This window comes from Leopardus geoffroyi, chromosome A3, assembly GCF_018350155.1.
Source record: "Leopardus geoffroyi isolate Oge1 chromosome A3, O.geoffroyi_Oge1_pat1.0, whole genome shotgun sequence".
Lineage (NCBI taxonomy): Eukaryota > Metazoa > Chordata > Mammalia > Carnivora > Felidae > Leopardus > Leopardus geoffroyi.
In genome coordinates, this window is record NC_059336.1 from 87362629 (window position 1) to 87387831 (window position 25203).

The window sequence follows — 25203 nt, forward strand, 5'->3', positions numbered from 1 at the left end:
GGTGATGTAAATGAATGAAACCAACCTGTGTTTGCATATGAAACATGTAGGATAGTCTTTATTTCATGAAGAAAGTTGCTCTCTATAATTTTTCCTGATGCAGATGGACCTCTTGGTTGACCATTTTCTTATGGGAATGGAAAAAGAAAAAAAGAAACAGTTTTCTATTGAAAAATAAACCACCTAATACAGCCTCCAGGCTGTGGGGACAATAGGCTGTACTAGGAATGTTGTGACCTGGAAAGGGGATGACTATAGGTGGCACCAAGTGGTTGTTGCCAAATGGGAATCTTGGAGCAGGATGATAGGTCTTCTGACTTCTCAAGAGAAGCCTGAAATATGATTTTTAAAAATATATGTATGTATATATATTTTAATGTTTATTAATTTTTGAGAGAGAGAGAGTGAGCGAGCCCGAGTAGGGGAGGGGCAGAGAGGAAGGGAGACACAGAATCTGAAGCAGACTCCAGGCTCTGAGCTCTCAGCACTGACTTTGACCTCAGGGCTTGAACGCATGAACCACGAGATCATAACCTGGGCTGAAGTCGAATGCTTAACTGCTTAACTGACTGAGCCACCCATGTGTCCTGAAAAAACTTTTTAATGTTTATTTATTTTTTGAAGGAGAGAGAGACATATCATGAGTAGGGGAGGGGCAGAGAGAGAGCTGGAGACACAAAATCTGAAGCAGGCTCCAGGTTCTGAGCTGTTAGCACAGAGCCTGATACGGGGCTTGAACTCACAAATTGTGAGATCATGACCTGAATCGAAGTCAGATGCTTAACCGATTGAGCCACCCAGGTGCCCCTGGTTAAAAATATTTTAAAAATATATCCCTTAATACAAATCAAAACCACACTGAGATATCACCTCATGCTGGTCAGAGTGGCTAAAATGAACAAATCAGGAGACTATAGATGCTGGAGAGGATGTGGAGAAACGGGAACCCTCTTGCACTGTTGGTGGGAATGCAAATTGGTGCAACCACTCTGGAAAACAGTGTGGAGGTTCCTCAGAAAATTAAAAATAGATCTACCCTATGACCCAGCAATAGCACTGATAGGAATTTACCCAAGGGATACAGGAGTGCTGATGCATAGGGGCACTTGTACCCCAGTGTTTATAGCAGCACTTTTAACAATAGCCAAATTATGGAAAGAGCCTAAATGTCCATCAACTGACGAATGGATAAAGAAGTTGTGGTTTATATATACAATGGAATACTACTTGGCAATGAGAAAGAATGAAATCTGGCCTTTTGTAGCGACGTGGATGGAACTGGAGAGTGTTATGCTAAGTGAAATAAGCCATACAGAGAAAGACAGACAGATACCATATGTTTTCACTCTTATGTGGATCCTGAGAAACTCAACAGAAGACCAGGAGGAAGGAGAAGCGGGGGCTGGGGGGGGGGATTTACAGAGAGGGAAGGAGGCAAACCACAAGAGACTCTTAAAAACTGAGAACAAACTGAGGGTTGATGGGGGGTGGGAGGGAGGGGAGGGTGGGTGATGGGCACCGAGGAGGGCACCTGTTGGGATGAGCACTGGGTGTTGTATGGAAACCAATTTGACAATAAATTTCATATTAAAAAAATAAAAAATTAAAATTAAAAACCTGGGCTAAAGATGTTTAAAAAATATATATCCCTTTGCTTCCTGAGCGTGTGCATTATAGGGACACACATCTAGAAGCAAAGTCTAGAGCTAGAGGCATTTGGGGTTAGGAGTGCAGAGCAGGGAGTGGAGATGCAGGGAGATGGAACCAGGAGCATGGGCTTCTGAAGGACAGAAGCTGAATCCTGGTCTAAGTGCGAAACAGGAAAATGAGATAAAAAAGCACACCAAAGAAAATGTAGAGACGCACAAAGAAGAAAATGAAAATCATAGTCCTGCTATGCAGAAATTAGGAAAGTGAAATTAAGAAAACAATCCCATTTACGATTTCACCAAAACCAATAAAATACCTAGGAATGAACTGCAGAAAAATCACTAATTTTTAATATTTTTCCTTACAGTCTTTTCTTTTTCTCCTACAGCCTTCTTTCCTGATGCGAGATTAGGATAATTTCCCCCCTTATCATTACAATCTCTCTGCAAACTTATTTTTGAATGGCGGTATCTCAGTCTGGTGCCAGGGTAATGGCTCACAGAACCTTACATATTCAAATTCTGTCAGAATAAAACTCCTTTCTGAGTCCTGGCTGGTTGTTCTGTTCACTCACTGAAATGTCACCTGTCATGCTACAGTGGTAGGATGCCTGCATCCCATGCTGGGGCAGGGGTTGGAATGTAGGAAAGGATAAAAACTGGCAGAGAGAGCAATCTAGGGGGGAGAGGAGCAAGGCTAAGTCAGTCACTGCAGATCTTTAAGTGAAACTAAAGTCAAAATTAAATCATGCCCCGAGTGTGAATCCTTTTAGGAAAGTTTAATTAAACAAACTGCGTGGGTGTAAACCACACATGCTCCTGGGCTCCTTAGGGGCTCCAGGAGTTGGTAGGAAGCTTCTACATTTGCCTCCTGCTAATGTTACTCTCTGATGGCAGAGCTAGGAGTGGAAGAAAGGCTACAGGCACATCCATGTCCAGTCCTGGAAGGACGACTTCAAGTGCTGGCTGAGTAGCAATTTCTAACAGTCAGCCTTGCGAGGTCCCCCAGCTGTCTCCTCTCAGGCAGGTGCCCCTGGGGCGGGCTGGAGGGGGTGAGTGAGGAGGGCCTTCCAGAGTCCCTCAGGAATGAGGTTGTCACATGGCCTCTGAGTCTCATCTTTGTGTCTGTCACCTCTCACTGCCCTCTGGTTTAGGGGTGGGGGGCCCTGGCAGACACACTATACCTGCTTTGTGACTACGTGCATCTCCCTGAGGGTGTGTTCCCTGTGCCTTGTGCAATGGCTGCTGAGTGGCAGGGCACAGGTCTGAGTACATTTCCCAGGCAGCTGGCATGATGAAACCTGGCTGGCCCAGCTCCCCTGCGAACACTTGGCTCCCCTCATCTCCACTGTGTTCCCTGAACAGACACTTGACATGGTAGTGGGAACTGGTTTCAAAGAGCATTCACAACACCCTGTGTTGAGTGAGATTCTGCTTTGTGTGTATGTAACACGATTCCCAGGGATCAATGAAGGTGAAACCAACAAAACAAACAGATGTGTAATGCAGATTGTTTGTATTGCTAATAATAATTAATACAATAGCTGTTTACTGAGCATTTGCTATGTGCCAGTCCTTGGGCTAAGAGCTTTTATGCATTAGCTTTTATATATATATATAAATTTTTTTCGTTAACATTTATTTATTTTTGCGAGACAGAGACAGAGCATGAGCAGGGGAAGGGGCAGAGAGAGAGAAGGAGACACAGAATCTGAAGCAGGCTGCAGGCTCTGAGCAAGCTGTCAGCATAGAGCCTGATGTGGGGCTCAAACCCACAAACTGTGGGATCATGATCTGAGCCAAAGTTGGATGCTCAACCGACTGAGCCACCCAGGTGCCCCTGCATTAGCTTATATATTTAAGCCTCACAAAACCTATTTGAGTTAGGTACAATTAATACTCTCTCCCTCTGTTGTTTGGACACCAAGTCATATTTGCTTTGAATTTGAAATGAATAGCTTTCTGAGCTCTGGAAGTATTCTAATTCACTAAAGGAGAAAAGGAAGACTTTCCCAAGCAAGACAGGAAGCCCAGTATTGGCAGATTTGAGGATTTGCAGAAGTCATACTGTGGCCCATTTAACACACACAAAAAACCAGCCAAAAATTTTTTTTGCATGTAATTGACTTAGATGATGCCATTTTTTTTTCTGAGAACAAAATTTGGAAGACAGCTTGTACTTGGCTGGAAGCTTTGTCCAAAATGTACACAGATAATCAATGGCAATGTGGCTGTTGATTCTCAGAACAGCAGAAAGAAAACCTGATTCAGAATGGAATAACTGCTAAAGCTTTGAGGTCATTACAGTTTGCAAACCCAGGAAAGCAAACTGAATTTGCTCCAGAAACTGGAGAACGAGAAAAAAAGAAGGTTCACAAAAAAGGCAACCACTGGTTCTGACAGGTAAGTGATACCAGTAAAGAATCAGGTCTGTGATAGCCTGGGTCTCCTGGCTCTCAGGGCAACGGACTCTCTGACTGCCTTGATGAAGACTATTTAGGATGTTTCTATACTTGTCCTGCCTGTGGTTCCACCAAATGTGAAGCTGAATGCCACTGGGACCACAAGTAACTGAATGAGCAAGTTGAAATAGGAGGAGAAATCATTCATAATAAACATGCTGGATAATTTGTGGTACCAAATTATGGAATCTTTAAAGGTCCTTTCTGTATTTCTAAAACTCTGTCATTCTAAGATACATTTTATTTTTTGCTTTTCCTTATATTTTTTAAATGTTTTATTTATTTTTGAGAGAGTGTTTTATTTATTTTTGAGGAGCAGAGAGAGAGGGAGACACAGAATCCGAAGCAGGCTCCAGGCTCTGAGCTGTCAGCACAGAGCCCCTGGTGGAGTTTGAACTCATGAACCGTGAGATCATGACCTGAGCTGAAGTTGGATGCTTGACCAACTGAGCCACCCAGGCACCCCCAAGATACATTTGAAAGTTGATTGCTAAATGATGGAAATTTGAAAACCATCTCAACATGCACTCAGTGTGTGCTAATTTTGCATTTAGGGTGCTTTAAGATTCATTATTTGGATGTATATTTAATCGTGCCATTACTCAGCAGTCAGCTTCAAGCCTATCTGGGTCAGTGTCAAGTAGGTAAAGGCAGTCCTCAATTAGCACAATTCAAATTTCAGCTACCAACGTATAGACTGTGAGTAGTCACGTGAACTACAAACATCCCTGCTAGCTATTAGGTCTGCAAGTCATTATGTAAGAGATGTGCTTCATGACCTGTGACCAGTCACAGTACTTCTCTCAAACTTTGCTAGTGATTGGTTACTGCATATTTGTCATTCAGTTCACTCAAAGACAGCAAAGCATTCGTTGTGTTGTATCCTTGGCACCCATGTGACATTTTGCAAAAGTGGATCATCAAAAGAACTGGCCAACGAAGGTGAAAGTGCAGTGAAGAAATGAAAAGTGATAATGTGAGACATGAGATTCGAACGTAAATGGAGTTGTAGAAAATATCACTGAGTTTCAAAGACAGTAATAGCTAATTTCAGTTTCAAGGGTAAATTTCTTGAACAGTTTTGCCTGTATTTGTTCTTTATGCCTATTTATGAGACCAGACTTTTAGTGAGCATGCAAAATGCTAAAAGAGAAGTAGATCTAATTTAGAGTACTCTGTAATAAAAGCTGAGTTTTGGGAAAATTAAAAAAAAAAAAAAAGACAGGAAACCCAGAACCAATTAGGAAAAAAGCAGACAATGGGGGTGCCTGGGTGGCTAAGTTGGTTGGGCCACTTACTTCAGCTCCGGTCATGATCTCCATGGTTTGTGAGTTCGAACCCCGCTTTGGGCTCTGTCCTGACAGCTTGGAGCCTGGAGCCCGTTTTGGATTCTGTGCCACCCTCTCTCTTTGCCCTTCCCCCACTCACATTCTGTCTCTCTTTCCTTCAAAAATAAATAAACATTAAAAAAAAAAGAAAAAATCAGACAAAATTGACTACATATGTAACATTTTTTAAAAGATGGCAAAAGACACCATAAAGTCGAAAGACAACACATATTTTGAGAAAGTATTTATAAGACAAATGACAGGAAAATAGTTAATATCACACAAAAAGATTCTACAAGTTATAAGGAAAAAAACTCAGGCCAATTAAAAATGAATAAAAATTTGAATACTAATTCAGAGAAGAGGAAATCCAAATGACCAATAATCACATGACAAGATACTCAATCTTATTATCAGGAAAATGCAAATTAAAACATCATTGGTATACTTTTTCATGTATCAGACCAGTAAAAGTGAAAAAAGTTTTTATATATGGGGTTGATAAGAATGCAGAAAATAAGCACTCTCTTTATGACAGAAGTGTGATTATATGTTTTTTGGAAACTGTCCTGGCAATATCTATTAAATAATTATATTAAAATAAACACTACAGGAGACATTGTTAGTTGCCTACTCAATATCCATAGCTTTTTTTCTTCCTTTCCAATAGAATCCTAATTTTGTTTATGTTAGCAAGAAGATGAATTGTACGTGATTTAAACCATCATGAGAATACTGTTCTTTTCCAGTTACTCAATTTCCCAGTCTAGCAGTGGTCACATTACCCAGTTCTGGTCAAGAAAATGTAAAGGAAAGACTTCTGACAGATCTCTGGGAAGGCCTTTGCTTTGCTTTGCTTATATAAGGTACAATTGTGGGTGTTACTACCTTTCTCCCTTTACCTTTAATACAAACATGTTTGATACCTGGAGTTGTGGCAGCCATTTTGTAACCACAAGGAGGCAAGTGTGAGGACAAAATGCTAACATGCTAAGGATAGCAGAACAGAAAAATATATGAGAGCTTGAGTTCTTCAACCAATACTCATTACTACTTACCTCCAGGCCTTTGTTATGTGAGAAAAAGAAATCCTTGTTTGTTTAAGCCTCTGTTAGTCGGTTTCCATTACTGATCATTGAATAGACCTCTAATCAGACACATACATTCCTTTTGACTTGGCCATTCTATATGTGACTCCATCCTAGAGAAATGAAAGTACCAGTATGTAGAGATTTATGTAGAACTTATGTATAACATTGTTTTTGGAAGCAAAGAACTGAGAGCAAGTGGGATGTCTATTAATAGCTAGATGGCTAAATAAAATGTAGTATATCCATATAATAAATTGCTATATAGCTATTAGAAAAAACGATTTAATTTTTTTTTAATTTTTTTAACGTTTATTTTTTTTTTGAGACAGAGAGAGACAGAGCATGAACAGGGGAGGGGCAGAGAGAGAGGGAGACACAGAATCCGAAGCAGGCTCCAGGCTCTGAGCCATCAGCCCAGAGCCTGACGCTGGGCTCGAACTCACGGACCGCGAGATCGTGACCTGGCTGAAGTCGGATGCTTAACCGACCGAGCCACCCAGGCGCCCCAGAAAAAATGATTTAAAAGGGTGTTTACTGAACTTGATGTTAATGATGAATTATGTAAGAACAGCAAATTGAATGGTTAGCATTTATAGTACAATCTATTACTTATAAAAAAGATCTTTCTATATGTGTGTAAATGTTTGTATATGTCTACACAATCATAGGAAAAAGGGAGTAAAAAACATCGGCAGGAATGAGAGGAGGAACACATTTGAATGAAAACAAGTCTGGTAGAAGAAAATAATCTGCTTTAAAGATTATCAAACTTTATTCAACTATGGAGAGAAGCATCTAATGTGACATAAATATACATGATATTGGCAATTATGTTTTAAATACGAAGTTGAATAGAAGAAAAAAGTTTTTACCCACACAAAACAAATTTTATTATATAATTCCTTAAACATTTTTTCAGTTTATTTATTTATTTATTTATTTATTTATTTATTTATTTATTTATTTAGAGAGAATGGGGGAGGGGCAGAGAGAGAGGGCAAAAGAGAATCCCAAACAGGCTCCACGCTCTCAGTACAGAGCCTAATGCGGGACTTGATCCCACGAACCGTGAGATCATGACCTGAGCTGAAACCAAGAGTTGGATGCTCAACTGACTGAGCCACCCAGTTGCCTCTATATAATTGCTTTTTTCAATTGACTATTTTTTTATACTTTTCAAAAGATTTTTAAAAATTCCAGTAAACATACAGTATTATATTTGTTTCAGGCGTAAAATATAGTGATTCAACAATTCTTTTTTTTTTTTTAAAGTTTATTTTTGAGAGAGAGAGAGCATGAGTTGGGGAGGGGCAGAGAGAGAGAGGGACAGAGGATCTGAAGTGGACTCAGCACTGACAGCAGAGAGCCTGATGTGGGGTTTGGACCCATGAACTGCAAGATCATGATCTGAGTGGAAGTTGGATGCTTAACTGACTGAGCCATCCAGGCACCCCTCAACAATTCTATACATTACTCAGTGCTCATCATAAATGTACTCTCTAATCCTCTTCACCTATTTTTGTGATCCTCCCACCTACCTTCCCTCTGGTAACCATCAGTTTGTTCTCTATAGTTAAGAGTCCGTTTTTTGGTTTGTCTTTTTCTTCATTTGTTTTGTTTCTTAAATTTCACATATGAGTGAAATTATTTGGTGTTTGTCTTTCTCTGACTAAGCATTACACTCTATAGGTCCATCCACATTGTTGCAAATGACAAGATTTCATTCTTTCTTATGGCTGAGTAATATTCCATCGTATATATATACCACATCTTCTTTATCCATTCATCTATTGATGAACATTTGGGCTGCTTCCATAGCTTGGCTACTGTAAATAATGCTGCAATAAACACAGGGGCGCATATATCTTTTCAAATTAGTGTTTTTATATTCTTTGGGTAAATACCTAGTAGAACTACTGGATCATATGGTAATTCTACTTTTAATATTTTGAGGAACCTCCATACTGTTTTCCAGAGTGGCTGCACCAGTTTGCATTCCCACCCAATATTGCGTGAGGGTTCCTTTTTCTCTACATCCTTGCCAACATTTGTTGTCCTTGTGTTTTTGATTTTATCCATTCTGACAGGTGTGAGGTGATATCTCATCACGGTATTGATTTGCATTTCCCTGTTGATGAATGATGTGGAGCATCTTTCCACATGTCTGTTGGCCATCTGGATGTCTTCTTTGGAGAAATGTATGTTCTTGTCTTCTGCCCATTTTTAATTTGGGTTTTGGTTTTTGGATGTTAAGTTGTATAAGCTGAATAGAAGAAAAATTTCAAATTATACATTTTTGTTTTCTCATAGTTTCTTATACCCCCCCCTTTTTTTGTAGAACATGGATTCCAATTTTATTTTCCCCTGTACCAAGAATTCAAAGATAGGTGGTATTTTCCTTTTAATGATATGAAGGCAGAATTTAGTTTTGAATCCTTTACCTGGTACTTTTTACCCGGTTTAAAAATGTGGTATTCCTAAATAGAGATATAGTATTTGCACAGTTAAAATAAATAATGAGGATAACTATCCCAGGAACACTTGTAGAATTCTGGTACACCAATGTCTTCTTAGTGTTCAGTGCTAGATTTTAAAAACTCTTCACAGTCCTTTATTTACACCATCAGTGTTAATTAAGAAAGACAATTGAGTAATTTTAATTCATTTTCATGATTTAATGACAGGGGCTCATTTATGGAATTCAATTTTCACCTCCTCAAATTAGAATGCACTTCAGTTCATCACTTTCGTTACTAGAAAACTGATTTTTGTGCCAGGTTATTTCTTGTCAAATAAATTTCCCAACACCATTTGTGACAACGTGGATGGGCCCTAAGAGAATTTTTCTAAGTGATCTAAGTCAGACAGAGAAAAAGAAATACTGTATGACAAATACTCACTTCTATATGGAATCTAAACAAGTTGGATTCAGAGCAACGGGAAGAAGTACAATGGTCATTGCAAGGAGCCGGGGGTGGGGTGGGGGAAATGGAGAGATGTTGGTCAAAGGGTACAGTCAACCAAGTATAAGAGGAATAAGTTTTAGGGATCCAATGTACAACATGGTGGCTATAGTTAACAATACTGTATCATATACCATATACTTGGAAGTTACTGATAGATGAGATCTGCAGTGTTCTCGGTACACACACGAAAATGGTCATTATGTGAGAGGATGGAGGTATTAACTAACTTCACTGTGGTAGTTATTTTGCAATAAACGTATGTATCAAATTATCATACTGTCTACCATAAACTTACATAAGCTATATGTCAATTATATCTTAATGCAGCCATGGAAGGAAAAAGAGGGAAAAAAATTCCTGTCGCATCCACCTGGGCTGTGACAAAGTTCTTGGTAAACCACTGGTCAGAACGTGTAATACATTTTTGCCTGGAAGGAAAGCTTTTCATGGTAGATAGGGAACCAGGGAGGGTCACAATGACCTTTTGACTTGTGAGGTGTCTGACTGTGGTAGTCGATACCAAGTCCCTTCATCTAATAACCTGGCCCCGCGGGACCCAGTGGTCCCATATGACATTGCTCCTCTGCCTCAGGAGACATACCTGGGTCCATCAATATATCTGATGCTTTTGTTACACAAAATGTTACTGCATTACCTTCAGTGTCTCTGGCATTAGGTAAATGCTTGGCTATAAAGACAGAGAGGATAGAAGGGCTTGACCTTGTGAAGCTCATGACCTGGGGCACAGGACAACATGGGGAGGACTTGTCAACAAACATGGCGGCGGTAGGCACAGTAATAGAAGTCTGCATAGCGTGAAGGCTCTGTGTGGGGGCTCCTGGAAAGTTTCAGAGAGAATGTGAGGCGTAAGCCTTCTGTTCTGGAAGGAACAGAAGCGTGCTAAGAGAGAGGAGCAGAAAAAAGGCATTTTCAGCGAAGAGAACTGCCAAGGCAGAGAGGCATGAAGAGGCCTGGCAAAGCCCGAGACAAGCAAACAGCTTGAGAGTGGAAGCTGCAAACAGCAACTGTGGATGGTGACCTGCAGACAGATTTTGGTGGGGTCACAGAGTGGTTTATAAATTTGGGCCACATTTAGAAATAGAGATATTTTATGAAAAAGTCCAGATTCTCTGCTCCTCTTGAAAAAATGGCAAATCTGGCCACTGTGCTGGATATCCACGAGGAACTGGAGGGGAGGAGTGGCGCCCCCTTCTGAAGAGCTCTGGGCCCTCCAGTCCTTCACAAGGTCCACCTTCCTCTCCAGATTCCTAGATTAGGGCATTCACGCTTCCAGTGAGCAGTCCCACTGATTCTGATTACCAGCTTCACTTCTGGAAGCATTTGAATTTTTTGCCTCCAGTTAAACATTCTTGGAAATTGAAGAGCAAGGAGAGGGAAAGATCGCAGAGGTGAACTAGCTGTGGGAAGCCATCAACAGCCTTTGGGATGAAGGGGTGAGGGGAGGAAGTGGTGTAAATGAAGTGTGGTGAGGGCCCAGTCCTGGGTTGTAATTACTGTGGAGCAGGGAGGCAGTGGGGATGAAAAACCTCAGCTCTCCCCCAGGGCCATGCTGGAAGCCACAGGGTTGGGAGGGCCCTGGGCAGCCTGTCCACAGGGGCACAGGGTGTACAGTGGATATGGGAGAGCAAATCACCAGCACACCTTGGCACTTGGGGATAGAGAGAGCTTGGACAGGCCCTCTCCTGAGAGTCATTTGGACTGTGGTCGCTGTGTGGGCCTCCCCCCCTCCCAAGGATGGTTAAGCTATAGGCTCAAAAGCCAGGAGGTGGGAGCGAAGGGGTTGAGCAGGCCTGAGATGCCCCTCCATCACCAGGAAGTCCTGGGAGGCTGCAGGACCCATAGCAGGGCAAGGGGAGGGCAGAGGTTCAAGTCTGGGCTCAGACTATTCCAGAAGGGAGCTGTGGGAGGTGAAGGCTTGGAGCACTGGTAGCCCATGGACTCTTGGGCAAGAGGTGGTAATTCGAGCGCTGGAGGTGGACTGGACCCCAGAGGCTTTTCCAGCACAGGCTCTAGTCCAGCAGGGGACCCCCTGTGCCCTGGCGGTCACCCAGCCTCTGCTTGGCCACTTTGGTGCAGGGAGTACGCTAGCCCAGGAAGAGGTTCTGGCGATGAAAAAGACTCTGTTGAGCAGAAATCAACCTTTTTGCTGCTGGCTCTGTTCTTTGAAGTCACACTGAGCAACCTTCTATGTCCAAGGGCAGTTTCCTCATTCCTCTGGGTCCTTAACCACTGGGAACTTGACCCTCTGATTATGGCCCCATTTGCCACTGACTCTCTGGAAATTTTCCTCATGACACATCCCCTCCTCATGCCTTCTTTTACCTTGAATTGAAGGTCAGTAGAGGATCAGAGAGTGGGGCCTCCCTTGAACTGGATAATATACTAGTGGCATTTAGGGTCACACTAGATTTTCTTGATTACAAGATTCAGATTGAGCAAGTGGGAATTTGTAAACTTTATCTCAACAGCTCCCTGAATGAAACATGCAGGAGCTAGATAGGTAGGCACTGGGGGCTCAGTAACGCGCCAGGGTAGCAAGGCCAGCAAGAAGCAGGCCTGCAACCAACCCAGGTCTCTGCCTCCAGCCTCTCTCCACCACACAGGTCCAGAACCCCTGCGCTCTGGTTCGCTGGGGTTCAGGGTTTCCATTTACAAAGGCAGGAGAGTCATTCAGCTTTCTGCTGTATGACAGGACAGGGTTTAAAGGATACCAGCCCCTCCCGGCACAGCCCTTGGGGGATGTCACATTTCCAGACCTGTGGAATCCCTTTCTGGAACATGTGGGGCAGCCTAGCCCCAGGTAGTGGAGCGGTTCCTTTGTCCCACTCTCAACTGTACTCCTCTGAACTCCTTGGAGGGGCTCCTGGGCGGGACCTGGACTTGCCCTGGAGACTTCATGACACAGGGCATCCTCTTGTCCCAGGGGACCTGTGCAGCTGCACACCAGGGCCTGAAGCTTCCATTAGAGGAAATGTCCTGCGGACACTTTGCTTTTTCTTTCTGTCTCCTGTTTCCCTTTCAGCTTAAACGTCACGTTTTTTTATTCCCAGTTGCAAAATTTGTCTCCTGAAAAACCATCACCCACTTGTGCATGACCTCAAGCTAGTCACATGGTATTCCTTATAGGCTCTTGTGTTCCCATAAGAGTTTTCTCACTTCTCTACCATAGATGATCCCACCTGAAAGGAGGTCCAAGCCTCCATGCTTCCCCAGGTATACCATCTGCCGGATGGAAGGGGTACTTAAGCATGGACTGGGGGGATCGCCCTGAGTGGGTACCAGGCACCCTCAGCTCCAGACACCAAACCTCTCCTGTGCCATCTGCTCCCTGGGGTGTGGTGTGTTTAGAGAGCAGTAGGGATTGGGTCAGAATCTCCAGAAGAGATTTTAAACAGATGCCCAAGTTCTGTCCCCCCAGATTCTACAATTTGATTGATCTGGGTGGGAGACACTAACTAGCCTGGTGGAAAAGACACTGCTAGACCCAGGTTGTGTGACCACGAACACATCCTCTCTATTTTTGAAGGTGAAAGGCTGTGACAGAAACTTTAGGGCCTCCTGGAGGTAGCAAGCCCTGACAGAGAGCAAATGTGGAGGAGGGAGTTTCAGAAGACAGAGGAAGGGATGCTGGTGCTAGAATCCCCAGGCGGCTGCTGTGCAAAGAGCTCCGAGTTAGAGAGGAGGCAAGGCTAGGTCACACACACCCCAAAACTGGGCTAGGCAGGAGGTGGGGCACACGGGGGTCTGAAGTTTGGGCCAACAGAATCCAAAAAGACTAGTCCCAAACAGTCCAGATCACGGATTCAAGTTGGCAACTGCAAGTCACCTGGGTAAGTGAGGAAAGGTTGGTTTGGCTTGACTCAGAGTTCATAGGTGCTTTTTCTTGGGAAAGGTCCTGCCTGCGGCATCCTGGACAGCCCAGTGCACCTGCCTAGAACCAGGGGCAGTCACCAGGCTCTGGTAGAGGCAGTCTTGGCCAGAGGGCTTGGAAATCAGGGAGGAGAAGGAGGGGGACAAGAAGAAAATCCCATGGGTTAGAAATAGGGCCTGGAGAGGTCCCTGAAGACAGAATAGGGCCAAGAGGGGAATGCCAAGTTCAGGCAGCAGGTCTCTCTGTCTCCTCAGAGATGGGTAAAGGTGCTGTGGAGGGACAGCTCCCAGGCTAGTGCACTGGGGACAAGGAGTTGCCCAACTTCTCATCTCGTAAATCAGGCACATCCCAAGCCCTCCGAGGCCTGGACCACAGGCTCTACAGGCTCACCTTTGCCACCAAAGCCGAGCATCCCTTGGGACCAAGATCTCACGCTGTTCCACAACTATTTCACTATCTGCTGCTTCTCCATGAGCTCCTCGTATGCTGCACATGTGAGGTCCACACACGGGTTGGAAGTGCAGGGGCTTAAACATGGGATTTCACGTGCAAGCGAGGCTTGTACAAACTGGGTTGACAGAACCGTTTCTATTCCTTACAGTTCGAAACTGGGCAGCGGGGAACGGGGTGGGTGAGTGGGGGTATGGTAGGGGGTGGACAGGCCTGTTTTTCCCTTCAACGAGGCTAGGCAGAGAAGATCCAAATAAATGCAGGCCTTAATTCAAGCCCCTACGTTCTGATGGCTGTTAACTTTGAACACTGAAGAGGTGAACTGAATTACACTTCACTTCCTCTGCAAAGCCTCTATAAAGCTTTTCCTAAAAACTATGGCCCCACACTAACTTGCCCTTTGCTGAGTCCTATAGCACAGCAGTTCTCAAACTTGCTCATGTATCAGAATCACCTAGAATATGGAGGGGGAGTGGGGCAACTCTGGAGTTTAACAGCCTGGGGTGGGGCATGAAAATTTGCATTCCTAAGAGACTCAAGAAGGCCCCAGGTGATACAGACACTGCTGGCCTGGGGACCACACTTGGAGACCCACAGTTATTAACACATGCTCTCTACTTTACAATCTCAGGCTTTGTATTTTGTCTGGAATTTGTCCAGAACTATTTTTTGCATGTCAGTCTCTCAGGCAGATCTCAATTCTTTTGGGGCAGGGATTGTGTGTTTTATATTTCCCTCTGCATTATTTAGCATATTGGCAGACCCATAGTGGATGAAAGACATATATTGGGAACTTTGGAGGATTTGATTTCTTCAAGCAGACAGGGATCAACTGTAGTTAATTTTAGTATCCCCACATTTTGCAAAAGAGCATCTAATTTTTTCTCATCATTCACATTTGCAGAGAAAATTCTTAATTTGCTTTTCAGCAACATGCCAGTCTCATGAAAGAAAAGCTCCAGTCTTGATTTAGGAAAAAAAAAAAAAAAAAAAAGAGTTCATTCCTTCATCCTTCCAAACAAGGTACAAACAGTACAACTAGACAACAATGCACATGACTGAAAAACACAACTACATTTTATATTGCTCACTACTCTTTAAATAAGTATAATTCAGATATTAAGGAAAAGAACTGCTAATCACATTAACTCATTACAGAAATCAAAATTAACTTATCACACAAAATAAATTAAAACATTAAATATTAACCTTTTCAGTGCAACATATACAGAAGTCAGAGTAACAAGTTCTAAAAATAAAAAAAAGCATCAGGTTTGTTATAATAAAGATAATGAAAAGTTGAATACTTCAGTAAGTTACTATACCAGGGAGAGGGGCTGTTTTTCAGTACTGTGTGTATGTTCACCACTAGATCTTTCAGGAAGCCTGGTAAAATCAGTGGCTGCAGAGAACAGGTCTTACGTTTCAACATTAAGAACAAACATATGTGTTCCTCTTGTTTCTGTGATGTCCCCTTTGGTCCTGGGCTTTTGAAGCCTCCACCTTCCTTGGCTGAGTGGGTTGGCAGAAATCGAGGCCCAGGCCCTACTAGGAGGTCAGGGTCTCCTGAATGGTGCTGGAACCTTGCCAATCCATTTCTGCCAAAATTGCCTGGAAAAGTGACTAGTGGCCCATGTGCACTGAGACCACCTGGCTCTGGAAAACCTGGGTGAAGACAGACACTTTTCTCCACCTGCAGAGCATAATCTCCCAAGAAGTTCTAGAACCACACCTCCTCCTCCCTCACCAACGCGTTGGTGAGGGGGTACCAATCACACCTCCTTCTCCTTTCTTAGGAAAATAGACTCTGGGCCATTCTGCCCACTTGGATGGAGCACCATGGTGAGCTCGTATCTTGCTTGATTCCATGTGTGTCCAGATGCATCTTTTCCAGAGCAGGGTTGGCTGCTATAGGTCTATCTAGAAGAAAATGTTTCCTGCCAGTATGCTCAAAGACGTTACAGCCTGTAGAGCAGTGGGAGAATCTAGGCTCCATAAAATATTTGGAAGCACCCCCTCCTTCTAATGGGGGCTTTTCATTTCTCCTGAGATAGACACTGGAAGCGGCTCTGATCCCCACTCTCAGGTGTGCGGCTCCTTACCAGGAAGGGCCTCAGGAACAATTCCCGAACTGTAATATTCGGCTTTCTAAAGGGCAAGGTAACACAGAGAACCTGTGAACCTGTGAAGATGGATTAGAAGATGCTTTTTTAACCTGAAAAGGGGGCTAACCCAAAAAGTATCAACACCATGAAATGGCACAGGAATCCAATGCTTGTTGGCCACCTGATTTCTAAAAGAGGAATCACCAAAGAAGCAAGGCTCTCCTATCCTGGGCATGGACGAAGGTCCATCGAGGCCTGCCTTCACCCCAGCCTCTGCTTCCAACTCTTTCAGACCTACTGGTTTACAGAGGACTGACTTGGGAGCCACCTGCAGGGAGGCACACGCTCCTTCTCTGCATGGTTCACCGCATGGTTGCCCTGGCACAAGGAAAGGGGTGCTGGCACCTGTAATGTGAGGATCAGAGCCTTCACGGACCCTAACTGTGGAGCCCCTTCAGGGAACCGAGAAGGTTCCCTCTGCTTGCATCCTCTTCCCACACCTCTGCAAAGGCTCTGGGACGCCTGAAGACTGAACGAAACATTTCCCATCAGTTCATATTCTTTAAAGGCAGTCAGATCTCAAAGAGTCTCTAAAAGACCGAGGAAAGATTGTTCTAAGTAAAATGTGATCTCAAGTTAAAAACCCACTACTCCACTGCCATTGGTCTCCTAACCAGACTCTCAGACTTTCAGGAGGGTCTGATGAGAGAGAGAGAGAGGAGTGAAAATGGGGTTCTACAAACCAGTGTCAATGGGACTGGTCTCTGAGCAAGATGCTACAGTTAGGCCTCAGCCCACATACCTGCTGCTGTAGGATGTGCCCAAGAAATGCAAGCTTAAACCTATTCTTTTATGTCAAGACCCGGGAACTGTGTCAAGTATATCGTCAGTGGGCCAGCTGGTGAACTGGTCCCATTTCTGCTCCTTTTGCTTCAGGTGCAGCATCATTCCAGAAAAGTGCCAAAGCTAAGACACGGGTCATACAATTGTCTCAGTCGTACAGAATAAAGAGAAAATTCATCGAAATACACAGATTGGGGAAGAAGAATTAGAGGGGGACAAAACTACCTGACAGAAATTTTAAGCCAACCTGACATATTTTAAAGGTCCCTTTCATGATGTGTGGAAGCTAGATGCACGAAGTTAATAGGTAGAAATCTTTCAGTTTTCAAATGTTAGTGAACAAAGAGTTTCCTCACATAAGGACTTCACATATTATTTTGCTGTTATTCTACTTCCAAATTTTAATGAAAATTGCTAGGGATGAGCTGTTGTTTAGTTGGAGAGGGAACCAGTGCTTTCCACAGGCAAGCCCAGAGGGGCAGAATGTACCCAGATGCCCATGAAAACAATTTCCCCTTCTCTCAAGGGAAAGCGAGGCCCACGCTGGTGGAGGTGACTTGTTAAGAGTTTTTGTTAATAAAACCAGCATCCTGAAGGGAAAAGGGAAAAATAAGTCACTGGGATATTTTTCCTAATGCTAGAAAATAAATAGGAAAGGTAAATTTCTCCTTTTAAAAATAAAGCAACAAATCAACCATGCAACAACATAGGAAGGAAATGCCTAGCCCCCCTTTCACGAATGCGGCCCAAATGCCCGTGGCTTTCCGCATGTGCTCTGTTTCTAAACATGCACTTGGAGGGCGCATTAGGAAGTGAACATGCTTAATCACAAAGCAGTGTGGTACTGTGTTTCTCTTGTGTAGAGGCACACAGGCACTCTCTTCCTGTCTCCCCCAACAAAGCCGACAGATCTCTGCTGCTGGATTTGCTAACTTTTCTACTGGAATGTATCGGGGGGCCTTTACCTGTTTTGTGTCTTAAATGACAAGGCCTCTGAGACCCAATCTTTGCTCTCATCAGCAACCCATCCTCTGCTTCCATCTCTGCACCCCCCCTGGGTGGCCTTCCCCAAGCCTTAGCTGTCCCAAAGAGGCCAGACAGCTCTAATCAGTCAGTTGACTTTTCAGCCAGCATTACATACATCATTAACGTAGAAGTCTGAAAAGGTTTGATGCTTTTTACATCGACTTAAGAGATTAAAGATAAAATAAAACCATCATCCATCTAATAAATAAGAAATTATCTCCGAGGGTGCCGACGGCTTGGGAAGGTCCTCAGCGTCGTATGTCTGTGGAAGACGTCAGGCTGGTTGAGGGTCTCGTGGACGGAGACAGAGGACATACACAGTTCCTCTTACCCTTGGCATCTTCATGCGGCAAACAGTTACCCTTCCTCCGCCTTCTTCTCCAATAAGCGGATGAGGAAAAACTCAACTACGGCAACCTCCAGTTTTGGGCAGGATGGACACCATTGTGGGGAGAGGAGTCCATTAAAAAGAAACATAGCCCAGCCTCCGTGACCGGCAGAAGGCAACCACACCTACACCTGGGCTCAGGTGCGGACAGATGCACACACCTTGGCTAGGTAAACAGGAAGTCCACCCCTTTGCAATTCTTTTTTGACCAGTCTTTAAACTGTGGTCCACTGATTTCTTCTCTAGGTCACACCAAATAACCCCAAGCAGACAGAGTTCCTGACAGAGTTTCAAAGGAAGGCCCACAAAAGACAAAAAGGCTGCACAGGTGATTGCAGGCAGAGTAGGAAGGTCTGTCGGCTCGTCCTGAAGAAGTCCTTTCTTCCTCAGGCTGCCGTAGTCTACCTGGCCAAACTCCCTCTGGGCTCTTCAGACCACTGGAAGGAAGGAGAGACAAGTTAAGTTCTGCATGCCAGACCCCAGCCATGCTAGGAAGACAAGCTTGGGACAGAAACTTGGAGATGCATCAGCCAATGTCACCGAGTTCTCTGGGGCAGTCAGGCCCAGGTCCAAGGTCCTCTGGTTCAACCTCAGGGGCAGCAGCTTCTGAAATTGTACTTTTAGTGCCAAAGGAAAGGCTGAAGAGAATGGGGATGCACTGTGTTATGAGGGCCTTCGTTCAACTGGAGGACAGTCAGCCCAGCCTGTGCTGGTGCCTCCGTAAGGGGTGGCTTCGTGGGCAGCCAAGGAGCTGGCTGAGGGCTCTGGTGGCAGAATGGCTTCTCCTCAGGCCATATGAGAATGGACTCATTTGTTTCTCAATGGGTGGGGCTCTGAAACATCCTCTGTGGCTCACGGGAGGCAGCATGGACTTAGCTCCCCACAGCTCAAGAATCCAGCTTGGCCCGGACATCTTCCTGCCCTGGTCCCTCCTGTGGTTCCTCTGGAGGTGGAGAGGTATGCATCATCTCAGGGAGGGGGCTTTAGCCTCAGTGCCCATCTCTGGAAGGCCGGACCCATCTGAGGCTCCAAGCTAATGTCCTCCCAAATGTGGGTAGAGAAGTGACATTAATAAGAAACTACTCTACCGTAAATGACTCTGCTGAGGTGTGCACAAATAGTACAAAATCTACTATAAGTTTTAAATAATTTCTCCATTGGTGCTAAATAACAAAATAAGAAGCGCGTTAGCTCAATGGATGGTCCTCCGAGTCAGTGGAAGAGAGATTTGAGTAGTCTTCAGAGTTCCTGGCTCGCATCCTAGCTCCCCCATGGACTTACGGTGGGATGCATGCAGAACTTTGGCAGACTCAGTTTACCTACATCACTGACAAATCCTCTTCCTCTGAAGGCCATTACGAGGACTGATGGGTTAACATCCTCAGGAGTTGCGGGCCCCCTAACTAAAAAGACCTGCTCATGCATGATTACTACAGGTCCTGAATAACCTGCTCCTGGGCCTTCAGCACCTTCCAGGTCAGACCGCCAGGAGGTTTAGTGAACACGTCGGTGCTCCAGCTTCCCAGTCGCCCTTCTTCCTACTCTGTTCATGCAACCTTGAGCTTCTGGAATGCCAACTGTTTACTAGAGAAGGTCACTCTTGGTGGATTAGCCTGTGGTGACTGTCTCTTGTCTCACTACTTCCTGAAAAGGAACTTTAAGTTTATAATGGGCTCTGCTGGTCAAAAGAGCATTTTAGAAAAATTTGTTGACGTGCAACTTTTCAGAACTCATCTTGATAAAAGAGCTGTTGGCCTCCGTGAGCCCCAAGCTAGTAATGCTCAGATGAGGACTCCTGAGGTGCGGGTTTGGTTCCACATCGGGATGCCCGATATTTGTCGTGGGTGTCAGTGAAAATGTTCATGAAACATCAGACATCAAAGCTTAACGAAGATCACGGGATGTAAGAGCTAAAGAGTCCTGAGAGACCTGTAGGTTAAATCCCTAATTTCACCGATGGGAAAAGGAAGGGGACTTTCTCAAGGGAAAGAGAACAGACATCGGTTGTGTGTCTACAACCTGTGGTACACTGTACTAGGTACTTTATGTAGGTACTCATGCAATTTGCACATCTTTTAAATAAGAAAACAGATGCTCAGAGAGGTTAATTAACTTGTCAAAGGTCACACAGGCCAGTAAAGATAAAAGAGCTTCCTTTTGTAAAAATTTTTTAAAACGTTTATTTATTTTTATGAGAGAGAGACAGAGTGCATGTGAGGGAGGGGCAGAGAGAGAGAGAGACACACACACACACACACACACACACACACACACACAGAATCCGAAGCAGTCTCCGGGCTCTGGAGCCCAACGTGGGGCTCAAACCCATGAGCCCTGAGATCATGACTTGAGCTGAAGTTGGAAGCTTAACCGACTGAGCCACCCAGGCGCCCCAAAAGAGCTTCCTTCTGTGTAAAATATACCTCAGAATAAACTAAACTTGACTTGGTAGGATAAACGTCCTCTCCCTTTTCTCCCTCTTCCTGCTACACCCTCTAAGAACTTCTGCCCTGCCCTGGAGAAGGTGGTTGTTTTCTCCACCCAGTTGTGTCTCCCAAGGGAAAAAGGCCCCTCCCCGAGGCAGCCGCTTACCTGTCTCTGAGTGGCAGCAAGCAGTCCTTCCCTTCAGCAGGGCACTGGGCTTCTCGTGCCGGCAGATGAGGGCCTGGCACCACTCACAGTGTTTCCGGACCTGGCAGCAGCTGCAGACACAGAGAACACGGGCTGGGCGGGAGCCTGGCAGGAGTGCTCGGCTGGTGCAGTGTCTGCCTAAAGAGCCTGCTGGGCAGCTCTGGGCTCTGAACCGGCCTTCCTGTGGAGGCCTCTGGAGGGACAGACACACACAGCAGGTGGCCGAGTGTCTTGCAGGATGGTGTCTTTTGGGGGAAGAGGCCAGTTAACAAGAGCACCTGTTGGTCACTTCAAGGAACCACCTCTGTTCGCACAGCTCTGCTCTGGGCTTGCAGGGCAACCTGACCACCCACCCCGTTGCTCTGTCCATAAAGCAGCAGTTGGGTGACTCCCTAAATGTAGTAATGGCCTCAGCACTGCTGTCAGGACTGGGACAAAGCAGCCACGTCAGGCTGGCAGGGCTGTGAGGGCTTGGGGAGGGGAATCGTCCATCAGTATTGCCAGCAGCATGGCTGAACTGACCCGTGGAAAGAATGAAAGAATGAGTCATGAGTCTCTGTGGTTTTGAATCTCTCTCTGAGGACTAATACTCTCTAGTTGTGGCAAACCCAACCTCTTGGTGAACCTCTGTCACCCAGAGTCCTGAAGCATCAGAGTTATGAATGCTCCTGCCTTCTTCTGTGGGCAGGAATCAACAGTTTGCAGAGTTAGCATGAAAAAAGAGTCAGGGAGCCCAAAAGGAGGGCAGAGAAGCAAGCACAGAGTAAGACATTGATTACCTAGAGACACTTAGAGCTGTATCCTGTGGGATACTGCAGAGGACTTTGTTTCTACTCATTCTAACCTTGACATGGGCATAATCCATGCATCCACCCACCGGGGCTGGGCAGGGTCTCCTGGTGGACATGGGTCCGGAGTCAAGTGAGAAAACGAGCCCCTGTTGCCGTGCTTCCCTCTTGGTACCTGGTGGCATCTCATGACCTCTACCCTAGCCCCTCTTTCCTGGTGCTGTCCTGGGAAGGCTACCAGGGCCCCCAAATCTTTGGGCAGCAGAGCCTAGAAGGAGCCCAAGACCTTTCCGCCCAACATACTTCTGCCACGGTGGTCAGAGCAGTCCATTTCAGCATGGCGCACTCCTGATTGTAGAGTCCAAGATCGGGAAGGATCTAGAGGATCTGATTACAGATCCACCAGAGACTGTTCTTTTGCAGTCAGCTAGCAGTGGGCTTACTCCAGTCACTGCCTAACAAGGAGCATCCATCCCAGGGCAGTGAGACCAAGGCCTCCAGGTCCCTCTGGCATGAGATAAGCTGGTCCCAACCAACTATGCAACTCAGGAGGGCCCCATGCCTAGGCAACCAGCAGCCTGGTTGGGGTGAGGGCTTGGTTTCTGGCTCAGGGATTCTTTTTTAAAATGTTTATTTATTTTGAGAAAGGCGGGGGAAGAGGGAGAGAAGAAAAGAGGGGGAGGGAGAGGGAGAGGGAGAGGCAGAGTGAGGGAATCCCAAGCAGGCTCCACACTGAGTGTGGAGCCCAATGCAGGGTTCAACCTCACAACCATCATGACCTGAGCCGAAATCAAGAGTCACTTAACTGACTGAGATACCCAAGTGCCCCTGGCTCAGGGATTCCGACCTTGGTCTTTGGCAAGGATAGGCTGGGAAAAGACAGAAGAGAGGAGGGACTGGCTGCCTCCTTGAGAATGAGACAGGCTGCCCAGGAATCCTAAATTGTCCCTGTCTTCAGAGAATCTGGCAAAACTGCTTTTAAATCCCTTTGAAGAAGCTCACGGAGGCACCAAATCTTGTTCCTAAGACTCTGGAACCCTCCTGGCCATAGAAATAGGACTATGGAAATGATGGGTGTGCACACAGCTAGTCATGAGAACTGTCCTTGTGAGTGGCAGAGCCTGGGCTACGCCCCAGTCTCAACCAGAGCTGTCTGCCTACCACCTTTTCCAAGGCAGGCGAGAGTGGAACAGACACTGCTTGAAGTGGAAGGAAAGGCCAGCTCAATTGAACCTCATCCCTCACCACTTAATGCTGGCTTGGGCCAGGAGAAGGATGTGAAACTATGGCTCTGAGGGGCACTCCATTCACTGCCAGAACCAGGTTGCCCCAACAGCAACAAACCAATAAATAAACAGGACAGAGACTCATAATTATCTGTCCAAATTCCGGACAACCTTAGAGGGCTGAAGTCTGGCTTCCTTCATTAACACACAGCCGCTTACTCCAGGCTTTGCCGGAATGGCCCATCCACTAGTCTCTGCCATGAGTTAATCCACACCGAGCTGACTGGTAGCCTTTAGTTATTCTGTGGATTCCTTGTGCATATCCAATTAGATATAAATTCTCAGAGGACTTGCTCTGTGAATTAGAGGTCTCTAGATATTTCCAGGGAATAAATCTGGCCAGCTGCTGCGAATACAGGACTTGGGTGTCTGCCTTTGTGGAGCAGTCCCGTTGGGAGATACAGGCAAGCAAGTAGGTCCAAGAACAGGGTGTCTACTGGCTCGGGAAGATGTTCTGGAAGAAGCAGGGCAGAAACTGAGTTGTGGAAGCCGAGGAGGGGCAGAGACATGGAGAAAGGGGAAGGGCTGTCACCAGCCTGTCAAAATAACAACCAAGACCTTTGACGTGGCTTTGGGATTTGCAAAGTGACTTTGGTGGAGAGGAAGCACCTCTGCCACTTGCTAAATGAGGCTGAGAGCCATTTCTAGTTCCTCTGGAACACCTGCACGTTGCTATCACAACTCTGAAGGCTCCAAACCCAACAGCAGGAGAGAGCACGTGCCTTTGCTTCTATGCCAGCTTCCAGCAATGTGCAGACTCACTGCTGGGGGACCTTCCCAGGATGTGTGTCCTTCACACAGCCTGGCTGTTACCCGAGTTCCTCTTGGCTTTGCTGACACCAATCAGACACCACAGAATAAACCATGCCGAGGTGGCCCTGTTATCCGGGCATGCCGCAAATGTCCCGGAGAGGGCCTCGAACTTAGGGGCAGCAAATACTTACTGTATCAGCACACATGCGATGATGAGGACAGCCAGGGCCACGATGGAGACCACCACCAAGGCGGTGATGGCTTGCTTCTTCTGGCTGGCGGCCACCACAGCCAGGAGGTCGGCATGCTCACAGCGTGCACCAACATACCCAGAATGGCAGCTGGGGAAGAAAGGAATGTCAGCATGCTCTTCTGATGGAAGGTCTTGTTCCCCCATCTTCCCCTAGGAAGGCTGGGCCAGAGGGACCCAAAGCCCTAGGAAAAGCTCAAAGGGGCCCCTCCAGCCTCTGCTATTGGATGCAAAGGGATCAGCAAACTCCCTGCCATTTCCCTGAATGGGCACCTCTTCCTTGGAGAATGAGGAGTAACTAATGGGCTTGCTCATCTGTGGAAGCATTCATTATTATTGTTACCATGTCAGATGGTGGGGATAGAGAAGGCAGCAAACGTGTTCAGGACACGAAGTTCATTTTGGCAGTTCATAAAAATCCAGGTTATTTTTAAACTAAGTGTGTGTATTCAGAATTCGATGGTGAGAGAGAGAACACACGCTAACCCAGAGGGAGACACAGGCTGTGGTTTGCTTTTTTATCCTCTTCATCACATTTAATTAGCCCTGCAAGCATTTACCCAGTGCCTGGCACACGGGGTGGGGGTGGGGGCGTACTCAAGTAGGGGCCGGAGCCACTCTCTGGGAAATGCAGGACTTGAGAAGCCACTAGTCTGCTTCTCATTTCCAACACCACCTGGCCTCATTCCACTGGAGGAGGATCAGTAAAGGGCACAAAAGAGGCCATGCTCTTGAACGTGCACATGGCCTGTGAAGGGCAATACTGACACAAGGGGATATTATTACTGGTATTGCTAGTATCCAAGGGCTCTTTCGCTTCTGTAACAGTCTCCTCCTGTGTGCAGAAGGCTGTTGCTACTCCTTCCATATAACTCTTGCTTATGCTAACCTCCCCACCCTCTCAATCCTGGGGCAGCCACAAGTGGTTCTTGGAGGACGAACCCTCAGGAAAGGTTCTAGTCATAAGGAAGAGATGCTCATTTTCTTATGAAGGCATTTTTTCCCCCTCCAAGCATAGGGTTCTTCTCAACAGAAGATACTTTGCTTAGGTACAGGTCCCTTTGTTCCGGTGACTTTGTTATTATAAAGAAAATGGTTGATCACCATCGTCTTCTCAGGTGGGGAAGTTTCCTTCCCACAGGGGACTTCCCCAAGAGCAGCCCTGCACCAAACATCACACACTGGATTTAAAGTTTTGTTTTGGTTTCCCCCCCAGCCATGGCATTCATAGCTGTAAACTTTTTTTTTTTTTTTTTTTTTTTCCCCAAGAGTCTACCTTTTGATGAAGTAGTCAG

The 25203-nt window shown here is 45.6% G+C and overlaps 1 protein-coding gene and 1 pseudogene across 2 annotated transcripts in view; one reads left to right on the forward strand and one right to left on the reverse strand.

The window, feature by feature from the left end:
• The first annotated feature begins 2887 nt into the window (after positions 1 to 2887).
• On the forward strand, positions 2888 to 5104 carry LOC123581391 (annotated as a pseudogene).
• A 3640-nt stretch (positions 5105 to 8744) lies between these two features.
• TGFA (transforming growth factor alpha) overlaps positions 8745 to 25203 on the reverse strand; it is a 28650-nt gene continuing 12191 nt past the window's right edge. Inside the window, exons 2-4 of one of the 2 annotated variants that reach the window (XM_045446387.1) lie at positions 23850 to 23999; positions 20793 to 20902; positions 8745 to 8793 (exon numbers count right to left, since the gene is read on the reverse strand). In XM_045446387.1, the coding sequence (XP_045302343.1) occupies positions 8780 to 8793; positions 20793 to 20902; positions 23850 to 23999 (274 nt within the window). In that variant the 3' untranslated portion in view covers positions 8745 to 8779. Of the gene's footprint in view, positions 8794 to 8864; positions 18638 to 20792; positions 20903 to 23849; positions 24000 to 25203 lie in introns of those variants that run through there. The other variant, XM_045446388.1, reaches the window with a different exon arrangement.